This window comes from Ascidiella aspersa, chromosome 5 (assembly GCF_963924565.1).
Source record: "Ascidiella aspersa chromosome 5, kaAscAspe10.2, whole genome shotgun sequence".
Taxonomy (NCBI): Eukaryota; Metazoa; Chordata; class Ascidiacea; order Phlebobranchia; family Ascidiidae; genus Ascidiella; species Ascidiella aspersa.
In genome coordinates this window covers 33,889,923-33,904,502 of record NC_139451.1, presented here as the reverse complement: position 1 = coordinate 33,904,502, position 14,580 = coordinate 33,889,923, and the positions used below count along the sequence as shown (strand labels likewise).

The 14,580-nt window shown below is 38.3% G+C and overlaps 4 protein-coding genes across 5 annotated transcripts; 1 reads left to right on the top strand and 3 right to left on the bottom strand.

Annotated features, from left to right (window-relative positions):
* The first annotated feature begins 628 nt into the window (after positions 1-628).
* LOC146146477 (uncharacterized) lies at positions 629-1,835 on the top strand. The gene is made up of 3 exons (XM_083390341.1): positions 629-762; positions 1,198-1,318; positions 1,376-1,835. The coding sequence occupies exons 1-3, from the start codon at positions 651-653 to the stop codon at positions 1,764-1,766; spliced, it is 624 nt and encodes a 207-aa protein (XP_083246467.1). The 5' UTR covers positions 629-650; the 3' UTR covers positions 1,767-1,835.
* A 317-nt stretch (positions 1,836-2,152) lies between these two features.
* Positions 2,153-6,439, bottom strand: LOC146146476 (3-phosphoinositide-dependent protein kinase 1-like). Its single transcript, XM_083389400.1, has 5 exons — positions 5,287-6,439; positions 5,021-5,165; positions 3,907-4,604; positions 3,401-3,584; positions 2,153-3,103 (listed from the first exon to the last, which is right to left on the bottom strand). The coding sequence occupies exons 1-5, from the start codon at positions 5,485-5,487 to the stop codon at positions 2,829-2,831; spliced, it is 1,503 nt and encodes a 500-aa protein (XP_083245526.1). The 5' UTR covers positions 5,488-6,439; the 3' UTR covers positions 2,153-2,828.
* Positions 6,440-8,333: 1,894 nt separating this feature from the next.
* LOC146146475 (molybdopterin synthase catalytic subunit-like) lies at positions 8,334-12,734 on the bottom strand. 2 transcript variants are annotated; one of them, XR_014498683.1, is made up of 4 exons: positions 12,668-12,734; positions 11,901-12,022; positions 10,895-11,147; positions 10,135-10,273 (listed from the first exon to the last, which is right to left on the bottom strand). XR_014498683.1 is itself a non-coding variant. In XM_083389570.1 (3 exons), exons 1-3 carry the CDS (start codon positions 10,989-10,991, stop codon positions 9,213-9,215), a joined length of 453 nt encoding a protein of 150 aa, XP_083245696.1. In that variant the 5' UTR covers positions 10,992-11,130; the 3' UTR covers positions 8,334-9,212. The 2 variants fall into 2 exon arrangements, 1 of the variants encoding a protein (XP_083245696.1); XM_083389570.1 differs by lacking the exons at positions 11,901-12,022; positions 12,668-12,734 and adding an exon at positions 8,334-9,414 and having other exon boundaries at positions 10,120-10,273; positions 10,895-11,130.
* LOC146146474 (ribosome assembly protein METTL17, mitochondrial-like) lies at positions 12,733-14,371 on the bottom strand. Its single transcript, XM_083389569.1, has one exon. The coding sequence runs from the start codon at positions 14,174-14,176 to the stop codon at positions 12,845-12,847; it is 1,332 nt and encodes a 443-aa protein (XP_083245695.1). The 5' UTR covers positions 14,177-14,371; the 3' UTR covers positions 12,733-12,844.
* Between the last annotated feature and the right edge of the window lie 209 nt (positions 14,372-14,580).

Below are 14,580 nucleotides of genomic sequence, written 5' to 3'. Positions count from 1 at the left end.
AATCCGAGATAAATATTATTTATTGAATAACTCCGCGGGCAACAATTACTATAAATGAGTTACTTTGGTTGTTAGTTGTCATCAATTAGGTCGAGCAGGAATGATTTAATTGTTTTTTGATGTTTCAACACTTATTTTGTTGTTGCTTTAGCATGACAGAATCATACTATTTCTATGTTTACTAATCTTGTACAAAAATTGTCCATTTCGTGAATTTCAAGCTTTTTTTAGTTCGATATGAGATGCAAGTCGTTTACCGCAGTTCAACATTTAATTTGTAAATAAACCACAAATTGTTAACCAATGGTCGTAAATTTCTGGATCGTTGGAATTTATCGACCAACCGCCGTCGCCATGACAACCAACAAACAATGGCTCCGAACAATGGGAGCACTGACCAGTAAAGATCACCTGTGACGTAACAGTAGAATAACAACGCCTTCATTGTTACCGTTTGTCGGAGGCCATTATAAATATAAGCAGGCTGTAAATTCTTTATTTGTTAAATTTCAATTTGTTTGTAGAAAAAACGCACATTGTTACGTCACTTTTATTGTTTTTTTACAAAATTTATTTTTACAGGTGAATCAGCCGCTATTATGACGTTAACAAATAACTAAGTTCTCCAATTGTCTGGAACAACTGGTACTATGACGTCACTATCGATACAATCGCAATCGAGGCGCAAGAGCGACACCCAACGGACGCCGGTGATGTTGTCCACGTGTTGGCGCCAGAGACAAAGATTGTTAAACAAAAGAGGTTATTACGTCATAATACATTTGGTTCGAGAAAATGTTTTCGTGGTTGAACAACTTGCTGATTGAATATAAAAATAAAAACTTAATATTTCGATTGAAACGATGGATCAAGGTAGAAGCATAAGCCAGTGTTTCCAACCTGCGGGTTTTTGCGGGTCGCCATAACTCACCACATTCCTGCTGTTTTATTACGATTTATGTACTTCGTTTTCCTTACAATGACGTCACACTAATAAACTGAGTGCAGAGCGAAAACAAGCTTTCGTTTCTTTCACATAAAATTGCTGCTTGTAGCTGAATCAGCTAACGAGACATTTCATAAACTTCAGTTTCTCTGATTTAGCGCGGCGAATGTCGCACTTTCGCAAATGTTACGACATTCTTTCAATATTTTCTAATAATGTTTAAAATTTCACAATTTTTTCACGATTTGTAGAAGAGCGCAGTAGCGACACCAAGCGACTAATCGTTCCTTGCGAGAAGCGATTAAATCGAAGAAGCCATTGTTTGGAAACAATCGAAACAAAGCTTTGGAATCCAGAAGAACAAAACAAAAGGTAAAATATTTATGCATACGTCATAAGCGATGACGTCACAAACCATGTGTCTCGCAGGTCAGACACTAGCGGCAGTAAAGCGCCACCGGTGTTCTGGGATCAGAGTTTGAAAAGTACAAGTATACCGATGACGTCACGCAACATGACATCACACAGCATGACGTCACGTAATATGACGTCACTGCCGCGTTTGTCGAGGAGCGCCGAGTCGGTTTGGGAAATCCCCGTTCGGTACCCGCGCGGTCAACAAAGACCCACGACAATTGTTTCCGCGCATCAAGCCTTTGTGTTACGTCACAAACAAATCGTGGAAGCGTCGCGACGCCGGGAATTCACCTGGCCTCAATTATTACGTCACAACACTACGCCGCGGTGTTACTATGACATCACAATCCCTAAAGCGCGGCAAAAATGCGAGGACTGGTTCCGCTCTTGGGTGGAAGAATGACGTCACATAACGTCACACAGAAAAACACCATGACGTCATATTATTATCACGGTACATTGTTGTTGTTGTTTACTGCTCGCAATAAATCAAAGTTTTTTAAATTTGAGTGGAAAGACAAAAATAAAGGAAATAATTTATTCGGCGCGAAATTTCGAACAGAGTTGTTTGTCGATACTATTATGACGTCAATATAAAGCGCGAATAACAATGGTGGCGCTAAAATAAACACTGCAGTGAAACTTTAAAAGGTTTAAAATCAATAATTCGGCCACAAAGTGGATTATTTACTTGATTTATGTTTCGGCTGAAGTTTCCTGGAAAAAACATAAATTCAAAAGAAGAGAAAACGCAAAAAAATACGAAATATTTATTTACTGCAGAAATTAACTAAAGTTTGGCACCGGACTGCCAAAAAAAAAAAACGCAAAGATTCTTGAACGCAAATAAAAGCAGCAAAACTTCGAGCTTTTGGGGAAAGTTAAAACTCGACGCTACAGTGCTTACAACTAAGCGATCCATGAGGGGATTCCCCATAAAACGGGGTCCAACGGAACCCACTTTTCAAGAAATCGCCGAAATGTGGGGTCTGTGAAGCAGGGTTCAGATTCGGTCCCGGTCGAAGCAGAGTTTATTTTCTAGACTGGACTTTAATCGGTTTGAACCGACTGCGCAACCCTGGTTTGTGCGAAACTGAACCCATAATACTGGTTCAACTTATGGGGAAAAAGAATGCAGGTTCCATTTATGGTTAAACTCCACAATAAGGGGCACACATCTGGGGAAACTCCCCTGAATGAGGGGCACACTTACGGGAAAACCCCATAATACGGTGCCATTTATGGGGCTTCCCCAAAACACGGTGCCCACTTATCTATCAGAAACCCCTCCAAATATTGGGTTAATTTATGGGAAAAAACCTAAATTCGGGGTAAATTTATGGGAAACCCCCTGAAACGAGGGGTCAACACTGAACTGTGGGGCGAAGGTTCAAGGTTTACCCCGAATTCGGGGTAAATTTATGGGAAACCCCCTGACACGTGGGGTAAACACTGAGGTTAGGGTTCAGTGCGGAGAAGCGAAGTAGAAGTTCTTGACCTGCTCTATCTTCTTGCACCACTTGATGGCGTTGTTCGTTTTGTCGATGAGGTGGTACGTCCGCTTGGGTGTGTGGATTAGAAACACTCGGAACGACTTCGGTTCCGTCCACAACTCGGCCGACCAGGGGACTTCCCCCCGGACCTCCATGTTGCTGGGGTCGACGTAGATGAGCCGGGGGCCCTCGACCAAAAGGAACTCACGAAGTTTGACCGAAAAGCCCCGCCGCTTCTCAAGCTGGCCTGCCATGACGAAAGGGGGTAAAAATCAACAAACTGGGTTAAACAGAATGAAAATAATCAATTTGGCTTCTTATAATCATAAGAAAAAAAGTTCCGGTTCTGGTGCAGTCTGACTCCGTGATTTAAAACATATTTTTAAAAGTATTTTTTTGCACCAATTTCTTGAGTTATATCGTTGATTCTTCAGCCGACATAGCAGCCAGCATTCTGCCATACTGGGTAAAAGTAATTCAAAATCTAATTAGTTAATTATTAAAATAATAACTCATTACATTTTTTGTGAATTACTGGTCATACTTCTTTTTAAGATAAGTTTTCCTTTCGCGAAGTAATCCCACTCGGTTCGTTGCTGAACAGCGAGCCACTTCTGCTTGTCGACCTTTCCCAAGTGAAGGTCAAGTCCAAAGCCTGTGACATCATCGGGGTTACTCTGGGTCAACTCCTCGTAATTGGGGTTACTGTGGGTCAGATCTTCACAAGACTGCAAAAGTAAAAACAAAACTTGGATTGCGATTTTGAAGTCAAATACATTTGATTTGTTGACTGCAGTTCAATTACTAACCCTTATGCCTGGCTGGTACTTAAAGGTGTTAACCAACATTTAATAATAAATTCTTGTAAAAGTTTTGAATGAAATCCACGCATAATACTAAAGAAGGCGACAATGGATCGGTTTCTTTTACAAAAATACATGATTTAACTGTTGGTTTCTTCTAAGACGGCTTTATTAAACATTCAACAACTGAATACCTGATTAAAAATTTCCCAACTATTATTCAAACATAGAATGCACATACACCGACCCCTTTTTTCTGCTGCGCTTCCGAAAATTGTTTCTTGAAGTCGTTGATGATTGACGCCTGGTCGATGTTGTCGATTATCTCCGTTACTTCGGCGCTCTCATCATCGTCCGAGCTGTCCTGCGACTGTTTGTAGACTAGCATCTGTTCGGGGGCATCGGCCTCGTGCAACTTCGACCAATCGGTGCCGGCAAAAAACTTATGTCCCATGAGCGCTTCATACCCACCACAGGAGGCGCTACCAAGCCGCTGCATGGGGTCGAGCTGGAGTAACCTTGAAATTAAATCCACGGCGTCTGGGTCAAGGTCGTCGGGAAGGTCGTACTGGCAGCTCAATATTTGCTGGAAGGTCAAATACTCGTTGGGGGCTTGGAAGGGGTATTTCCCCACTAGCATCTGGTAAATGATGCAGCCGAGCGCCCAAAGGTCAGAGCTCACGCAAGCTTTCTTGTCCTTGAGCAGCTCGGGGGAAACGTACTGCGCCGTGCCGACAAACGACGACGTCCGGGGCAGGTCGGCCGACTCATCCGCTGGAATCTCCTTGGCCGTCCCAAAGTCTGTGACCTGGATTTGCATCCGGTCATTGAAAAGTATGTTCTCCGGCTTCAAATCACGGTGGATTATGTTGAGTGAGTGTAGGTGTTGTAGCGCTGAGACGATCTGAGCTGAGTAAAACTGAGCGCAACTTCGATCAAACTTTCCTGCAAAAATACAACAGCTTTAAGAAACATATTATCACAAATGTACGGCCTTTCGTGGATTTCATCCTTTTTGTAAGGTTTTAGTTTTGCCTGACATTTTTGTTGTTGTAAAATTGCTATACAAGAATTGGATGACAGGCAGGTGACAGCTACAAACGGACTTTTCTGAAATACACCAAATTATGACCTAAAGAATTGTGTTTAGCAATGACGGACATATGTGTAGATGTTGAAAGATATTTAAATATTTTGTCAACAAAGACTTTGTCATTATATGTTGTCAAATGTTTTTGTGAAATCAATTCAACATTTAAATACTTTTAAAATAAAATTGGTATGTTTACAAAAACCTATAATTGGACCTATGCTTTTTGAATATAATAACGAAAGAATCTTGTGAACAATAAACATTTTACCGAGTTCTTTTATTTTTTCTCGTAATTCTCCTTTTCTTGCGACGCTCAAACCGAAGTAAAGTCGTTCCGTATCTTGGAAAGTGAAAAAGAGTTTCACAAAAAAAGGATGGTCGAGGCGACTCAGCACTTTTTTCTCACGTTCAACCTGGAAAAAATATGACGAGTCACAATTAAACACTTTGCCAATAAAACCACAAAATCAAATAGTAAGAGTTTAAACAAATTAACACTTGTTTTACACAGATAAAGACAGCAAAACATTTCACCTGTGGAACTTTTTTCTCCTTAATAATGTGTCGTTTTTCTAGAATTTTCATCGCATATTCGACCCCTGTTGTTTTCTCACAAGCGAGTCGTACGGTCGAGTACGAACCCTCGCCCAAAGTTGGACCGAAGCGGAAATCTTCGCGCTTCTTTTTTGTCACTTTTTTTGGCGTCTGTTCTCCCTTCTCTCCATTCTCAGCCATCACTAACTAAACTTAAAACTTCTGCAACATCCAACAAGTTTTAAGCAAACTTGTTGGTAATATACACAACTCACAATAGAATTGACCTTACAGAAGTTATTTGTTTTAAGTAGTAAAAGGCAATAAAAAGTAGGTAACATTTTTGAACATTGTGTTGAAAGTGATTAGAGATTTTTCTACAAGTTCACAAAATGCTTCCTACTTCTTTATCAGCTTTAAAACCTTCAACCATTTTGCTGCAAAGGAATTGTAAGAATATGTACAAAAAATGGTCTTAATTTTACCAAAATATATAAATGCAAGAATTAGACATTCGTGAGTAAAGCAAGCTTCCAAGCAAAAAAGGGGAACAACCAACCTTTTCTATTTACAATTCACTCAAGTCAACTTAGAAAAGTCAGCACAATTATTTGGGTTGGGTTGTTACCTAATGGTCAGAGATAATGTCTTACATCAAAGACACTGTAGGTCAGTGGTTGCCAATTTGTGGTGTCACTAGTGGTGGGCAAATACTATTTTATGTTCTCTTTATGTCACTTTAACACCTCTGGCTAGCGAGGTTTTTATGATCATTTTTTTGGCTATAAATTTGAAACCAGGTTGTACGCAGCGGCAGAAAATAGCCGGTAGGTTGTTCAAGGCAAAAAATGTTTAAAAACACTTCTATAGAGATCTTTTTAGAATAAAGAAGGGCTACAGAGTGAGTTAAAAACGAGTTGGACTCTGTCTGTACGAAGTACAGAGTCAGTTCCAACTCTGAATCCAAAAGAAATTAAAACCATCGCCCAGCAATAAAGAAACAGGTTTGATAATTGTGGTTTTAAAGCAGTTATTTACTCGGTCAATTAACGAAGCTTTAACTAATTCACTCAGTTCTTAATAAAACAATTACCAATTCACAAAAGTGATTTTACAATCCTTATTAAAACTGCAGTGTGATTATGGTAAAGCAAAACATCAGGATTCTGGATTTATTAAGAAACACTACATAAATATATATATATTTTTTTTTGACATGTAACCTTTATTAGAATGTTCTATCAACAAGACAGCAGTTTCGTTCTTGTACTGCTAAATTATTTGGGTTAAGGTGAAAGTTTGGGTTTAGTTGAGTCAAGTGATATTATTATATTTATTATCCATACAATTACACTTTTTATGGCGCTGGTCTAGAATCCTACCACAACGTTAAATTAATTATTAAGCAATGCACCATACGTGGGTTAGGGTTAGTGTTTGGGTGTGGGTAGGTCAAGTAATATTGTTTCACACTATTACTGGACTCACCCAAACCCAAACTCTAACCGGCACCCTAACTCTAATAATGTTCGTTGTGGTAGGATTCTAGACGAGCGCCCTTTTTACAGCCCGTTTTGTTACTTTAAAAAAAAGTGTAAGATTCTATTCCAGCGCTGTTGTTTTAAGTAAGATGTTTCATATTGTCATTAAATTTATTTTTATTTGGTTTAGTCTTGTTAACTTAGTTATTTAGCTACTTTAACTACCCAGTTTATTCTTTGATCGAAATAAACTGAAATCTAAACGTTCTAGTAAATTTAAATCCTTGACAATATTCAACTAACAACACTTCCTAAAGTTCGTTTACGAGTCAGTATCTATACAACAAAGACAAAGTATTAATTGAACGTTTATAGCGAGGATAAACACTTGGAACAAAAGCCTTGAGGCAGAAAAACAACATTTTTGACAAAACAACATTTTTATCGAAAACAACACTTGTGGGAAACTTTAGCGCACAAATTTAAGTCGTTTTTGACACCAACACATTTTCCGTCTCTATTGTCACTTTCTGGTCGTTTTTCGTCTTTTAAATAAGTATTCTTCACTCATATATATATATATTTATGTTTATCATGGAAATTATGTTACTCAACAGGCGGAATCAAGTACGTATTCAAAATTTTTAGTTTATTTATAAAACAATTGACTACGCGAGCCATCATTTTTATAAGATCCGGGTTAAAATATTTGAAGAACCCCTGTATTATGGGGAACTCCAGTGGGGCATTATTATACAAGGAAAAATACTCCTAGAATAAATTTAACTTATTTCTGTGAGCTAGTTCAAAGAATATTTTTTACACCTCTCGCAAAAATTAATTATATCTTGTTTTCTCAGGGTTCCACCTGAGAAGACCGTTTTTACAAAGTCATGTAAAAAAAAAACAATGGTTAACTATAAGAAAATTGCAGAAGCAATTTACAGATTTGGTTGTAATCATAGGCCATAGTTTTATTAAATTTAAATCTATTAAAGCGATTGTCTATTTGTGTTACTTAAAACAGGGGTCGGTAACCTTTTACTAGTCGAGTGCCAAAACCAAACTCAGAAAGGTGTCGGCGAGCAGTAATAGATTACCAATAATAATTTTGTTGAACCAATCCAGGATATTTATGCAATTTAAAGAGTCGACAAAATTGTTCAGTAAAACTGGCGAACCAGTATTCGGTCGAAGCGCGAAAAATAGGTTTGTCTGATTTCAAGGATTGCACAAAACATATGGGACATTGTCTCTTTGCCAGTTTGAAAAAGGCGGCTTGCAAGTTTCCCACCCCTTAATTAAAGCTTGCAAAACGTTCAGTGAATTTCAAAGCTTCGCTGTTACAATTAAGCTGAAGCCAAGTAACATCATTTGAAACCAGTGACTTTTTAAGTCAGCGCTCAACCCCTGGGTGGCCGTTTGATTTGGTTCACAATGTTAGTTTATTGAGATAGGTTCTGAGCAAACAATTCCCAAAAACCGCGGAAGCAATAGAAAGGCAGATCAATCAAATTAACTTAGTCATGCTCACGTCTTATGTTATATCTTACAAATAGGTAAGTCAGGAGTTGAGTCAAAACACAGTTGCTTTTTCAACTAACATTCCAAAGCATTAAGCACGGCAGAGAAAGGCACATTTCTTGTCGGATGTTAAAATCGCAAAAAAAGTGAGAAGATACAAGAAACTACCTAACCCGTAACAAGTTGGCACCAAAATGTATGTTTCTAGCAGGGCTGCGGAGTCTGGTAAAACAACGCAAAAACTACCAGAGTCCGGAGTCCAAAGTGGGTAATAACAGATTAAAAAACTGCTAGTCGGATAGTACTGTAAATTGTAAAGGTGAAATAGCAAATGGTGGAATATTTTATATTTGATGCGGGTGAGTGAATTATGTGACACTCCTATAAGTGGATTGCTTAATATCGACCACCTTATTTTAGTTACGTTAATGGGTAGAATACATGATGTAGAGTCGGAGTCGTGATTCGACGAAATCGCACATTTAACCAGAGTCGAACTTTGGTTTATTTTTGTTGTCTTGGTTATTTTTACCCGACTCCGCAGCCCTGGTTCTAGCACCGACGACAAGATTGCCATAAAAGCAAGTAAAATAAGTTTACTGTGATTAAAAAAATTCGAAAAAATGCAAAAATAATCTAACTGGCAAAGATCAAACCTGTAATATTAAACGTTGGAGAGATGCATTATAGACGTTTCACACAATTTAAAACAAAAAATTACTAATATTATAAATTATAACACGATAAGTAACATTTATAATCAATAAAAATAGACAAAAACGACACACACAAAAAAAACAATAAAATTAGTTAAACTGTTAATTTAAATCTCGTTGTTTGAAAGCCTTCACTTTGCAATATTAAGCAGAATTAAGACACAGCACAATAATTTGAAACGTGTTCAAACGGTTTCGTAAAGTTTCATGAGGTCTTGTTTTCACTTTTCCACCCGCACTCCTTGTTTTCAACCCACTCAGTCGTTCCATCGGTGTAAACTTCCTTCTTCCAAATAGGAACTGCGGCCTTAAGTGTGTCGATGCAGAACTGAGTGGCGGCCAGCGAGTCTGCGCGGTGAGGTGAGGATATAGCGATCACTATACTCGCTTCGGTGAGCGGAACCGTGCTGGGGAAACACATGAGAGTATCAATGCGATGTCGCTGACAGTAAAAGTGCTTAACTGGCAAGTTTTGTTAAAAGCCTGAGCACCCCAACACCTTTCAGAAAAGATACAGTGTGCTTCATTTTCACTGCAATTTTGTGTGTTATGTAAGAACGCCCAAAAGAGTTGTTGTCGATTATGCGAAACAGGTGCGGAAGATTTTATCGCGTTAAATGGGCGGATATTTATTTGCGATGACAGTGATTGAAGGACTTTGAACATTTCACTCTCACAACATTCCAAAGCTTTATGTCCTGAGCACCTGACAAGCCAAGAAAGTGACAGTCAAACAGACCAGCACACACAAAGACAGACGGACAGACATATTAGCGTATTGTTGGGTCTGCAGTGATTCTCAACCTTTTTTAGCGACAAGACACATTATGAATTAAAGTAATGTTGCGGCACACCGAACAAAAGCAAATGTTCTTCAGACTTTCCTGTTATATCTCAAGTCAGTTGCTTAAAACAGGAAAGTGGTCAATCGTACTCATGTCATGAGTTTCCTGTGAAAGCGAGGAGATTATATTGTTAGCTTTAATGAGCAGACCGTGTGTATACACATTAGCGCATGGATATTCTGTTACAGCCAGACAAGGTTTATACTTTAAGTAATTAGCCATCTAAGGTGTGCATTCAATCAGGCATTTGTTACAAGGAGAACCAACCCGAGTCGATGATGTATGACGATGTGCTTGGTTCCGCTCCAGCGCTCACGGATCTGCCCACAAATCTTCCGAACTTCTTTAACCGCCATTTCCTCGTAACATTCGTAATCGAGTTGCGCAACACTTCGACCGTTCATCACATCGCGCGTCGTACCTTGAACAATATTTATTTCTAAAGGAGATGGCTCACTGTGGATGTTTTGCCGAGTTCAGTAGAATCCTGCATTTTTGGATATGCTGGGTTTTCGGGAGCAGAAATTTAAAATACCTAAAACTACTTCTTACTTACCAATCAACCACAAACTAAAGGTTGCAATGTTTACCAACTGCCTACGCAAAGGCCTGTGTATCATAAGCCAATTCATAAAATATTCAGAATTGAGTTGTAAGTTTGACATATTTGTCGCAGATCAACAAATTGAGTCCAGTAGGTCTGATTACTTTTCAGATGTCATTTCAAACTCAGTTGATGATAAAACTTTTAAGTGATCGACAATGCACTAAGGCTTACCACAGTTTTGGTTAAATATTTAATTATATTTCCTTTATATAACAATAATTAAGTTAATAAAGTGCAACAATTTATTTTTATCCGTTCCGCGATGGTCAGGCCTGGCGGTTACCCGGCCCTTTATGAAAGTTTGGTGACTACTCTAAACAAAAAGGATTTCTTGTTGACGCCTGCTGAGCCATTTGACAATTCCATAACAAAATCTTAACTATTTGCAATTTATAAATTAAACTAGTTTCAACTTTTTAATAACCATGAACTCACCAATGAACACTGAAATTGCGCCGCAGCATTTATCGGTGACTTTGTCGATGCAATCTTGTGGCACGAGTTTTTCTTCGCTGAAAACGATGTCGTTCATGTTTCACAGTTTGATTTCTATGCCGATCAACCGCCGCTTAACGGAGGAATCACCGCTATTTCCTCGTTGCCCTTGAATATGACCTTGGAATGGTTGAGGTGGTCGATATATTCCTCGTTGACAGAAAGCGCCAAACAACCGTCGAGTTCCGAGAGTCTGCGACAAGAAATCAAAGAAAAGTTTCAGGGAATATTCAAACTACAAAATGTTCTAGATTTTGTATTTACAAATGTTCTAGATTTTGTATTTACAAATGTTCTAGATTTTGTATTTACAAATGTTCTAGATTTTGTATTTGAAGTTGAATGCTGTACCGTAATGGACATCAATATACTTAGGTACACAATGCACGGAAATGTCAAGTAAATTGACATCATCTTGAAAAAAACGTGCAATTTTTTAAGATATGTTCTAGTTCGGATAAGTTTTGTATTGAACAACACTCAGGCAGGGCTACAGAGTCAGTTTAAAATAACCCTTTGAAAATATTCTACCATATGCTATTCCACAATTTCCAGTTGGCGGCCATAGCAGTTTTAAAATGTGGTACAGCGCATTAGCATGTCAGACTCCATTCATTGATATTAAGGGAACCAGTGGCATAATTTTATTTCAAGAAATTGTTTATATATAGTAGCACGATATAGTTTGGCAAAAAGCATAGGGATAATAATCTATGAAGGAGTTAACAAACTACAACCTGTGAACCAGATCCGACCCGCTGGGTAAATTACACCAGAAAAGGAAAAAATGCTATGATAAAATTAAAAAAAAATTAAAATTTTGTCTAATTTCAAGAAAAAATATCTTATATTTCGATGGAAAATATTGAAGCAAACCATTGGTTGATATTCCGATATATTTGTCTATCTGTAGAACTAATTGAAATGCTGGCCAACCAAGTTTAACCTGGGAAAATGTTTGTAGAGCAGATGTAGAAGGTTTAATCCTGTTGTTTCGGGAGGAACTTCAATTGTCGACTGGCGAGCTCCGACCAATTCACGACTTTTGGCAAAAAAGTAAACTCTTATCTAGAAAGAAAAACAAAGTATTAAACAAAACAAGCAAATTAATTTAAAATAATGTCACTGGAAGGGAGGGTGGGCAATTTTTTTAACAGCGGGCCGCATGAGAAACAGAAAATGTCTTGGCAGTCCGTCAAAAATGGGGATCTTAAATACACATTATACTATGTTTGATTTCTTTTAGGAGAATCTTTGAATATCCTTGTTTTGACAAGCTGGTAAGAGTAGGAATTAGCGAGGATGCATTACAAGTGTAATGTATTCAATAAAATATTTTATCTTTAATGATAAAATTTTAAGGCTTATTTTTGTTTAAAAAGTTTCCTTGTAATTGAGTCGGCCGTAGTTGCCCAGGTTTGCTGTAAGAACTCTATGTCAATGTTTTTACTACAATTGTGCAAGTTTCATATAAGCTTATAATTATATACATGGTTTGAAGTGAATTTGTAATCTTAAAACAAACACGAAATAAATTAAACAAAATATTCCCAATAATATTGGTGAAATCTACATTTGTAAATAAAATTCTTCGCAATATATTTGCCAGATAATAAATGTCACATTTCTATCAATTTACAAACATAAAAAGCCACCATAAAAACAGTTTTTTGAAGATAAACAACAAATAAACAAAAAAATATTCTAACTTACCTTAAAAAAACAGTTTTCCATTGTTTTTGTCAACTTTACACATATTTACCATTATAACCTATATCCTAAAAAAAACTTGATTTAGAAAAAAGCCAAAACATTTAGACAAACATGAGATTTGAAAAAGCGAACACGGTTTGGCAGCAAATGTTGAATTAAGAGAGATTTTTTTAAATTTCAGTTCAATTGGAAAGGAAAAGTATCGCCAAGTTTACTTTTTCTTGCACAGTTATACAATTTGTTTCCGTGCCTTTTCTTGATAATGTTAACTTCCTTTAAATTCCCATCGTTGGTGCAAAGTTGGCAGTTAACGACATTGTTCGTGGGCGACCGAGAATGTCTCACAATCCGAGGCCAAACATCGCTCGGAATCGACTTATTTTTATCGAACACAACGTAGGAAAACTTCTCTGTTTGGGTCGATTGTTGATCGTTGCGCTTCAGAAACGCAGGTTGCTGGTACGTCTGTGTAAATGTGCAAGGAGTATGGATTCCCCACTTCGGACACGCCACTTGGTGGGGGCAAGGAGAAACTACAGATGCGTCGTCACGGAACTTCGACCACTTGCGTGACTTCTTGGGGTTTGCTCCCTCAATCCCCATTGTTAGAAGATTTCTTGCTTCCTGTATGATGTAATAACCAAAAAAGTTTCCATTCTCGATGATAACGAGGTAGCGCGACGTTTTCTGCCATAAGATCTTTATGAGCGCAAGTCGATCTTTCTCGGTTGGAAGCTCACTGAGCGTGTACGCGCTGACAACGACGTCGTACGTTGAGCGAAACGATATCGGGAGAAACCGTCGGATGAACATCCCCGGAAGATGCTTTGAGTAATCTCCTCCCGAGAACAAGTAGAATGCGAGCGCGTTAATCTCCTTGGACGAATCCACGCACACGTACTGCTTCAAGCTCTCCTGCCACAAACTGTTGGCTGCCCAAACACACGAACCAACCCCGGAGCCAAAATCAAGCAGCGAAGTCGGTTCAAAGTCCGGGTCAAGTCGCTGGATCTCGGAAAAAACTCGTAGAGCTGCAGCGTAGACACCAGGGGCGCGAGAGAGCAGGAAAGCGGATGAGACGTAGTCATCATACACGACTTGCTTCCACTGGTAATTTGAAACATCAGCAAGAATCGGGTGATCTTTCGCCGAGCGCTTACGTTTTGGATCAGCGATTCCGAGCGAGTCCTTTATCGTTTCCTTTTCAAGTTTACGCTCGAGCGCCTTTGGAATACGAGCAATTTTATCTCGCTCAAGCACAGTTCGCCGCGACCATAGAAACTTTACGAGCCGCTCAGCGACTGCAGTTACAGTGGGAGTGTCTTTTTCTCGCAGGAACATTTTTGCCGATTCAACGAATGCGTTTGGGATAACGACGGAAGGCAAGTTGCATTTCCCCGATATTTCTTTGTTGATGGGTTTCTTAATTAATTCTTGGGACAACGACGAACTTTGCTTGAATGAACACAACGTCACGGGTCGGCGCACAAAAAGTTTAGGGCTAAACATCCTACCTTGGAACAAAAAGTTTGTTTTGGTGTTGTATGTAAGTGCACTTAAGTCACCATTTTCAAATGACTTGACTGAAGTGCACTTAATTCGCTGTTTTCAAATGTTCAAATGGTTTGACTTGACAAGCCTTTTGGGCAAAATTGACTTTGACTTGGGCAAATCACTTAAATAAAACATTAGTGATTTAAATGGAAAACAGTCTGCTTGAAAAAAAAAAAAATAAAAAAATATAATTGGTGTGTCTAATTTATGTTGATTTTTTAGTTTAACCACCAACATACATGCAAACGATGCAAAACCAAAACAATAAACAATCAATGATTTAGAGCAGTGTAGACAAAACACTAAAAAAGGGTTTTTTGATTTTACAAATTAGCCAAATTTTTAGGCTTAGTCAAAAT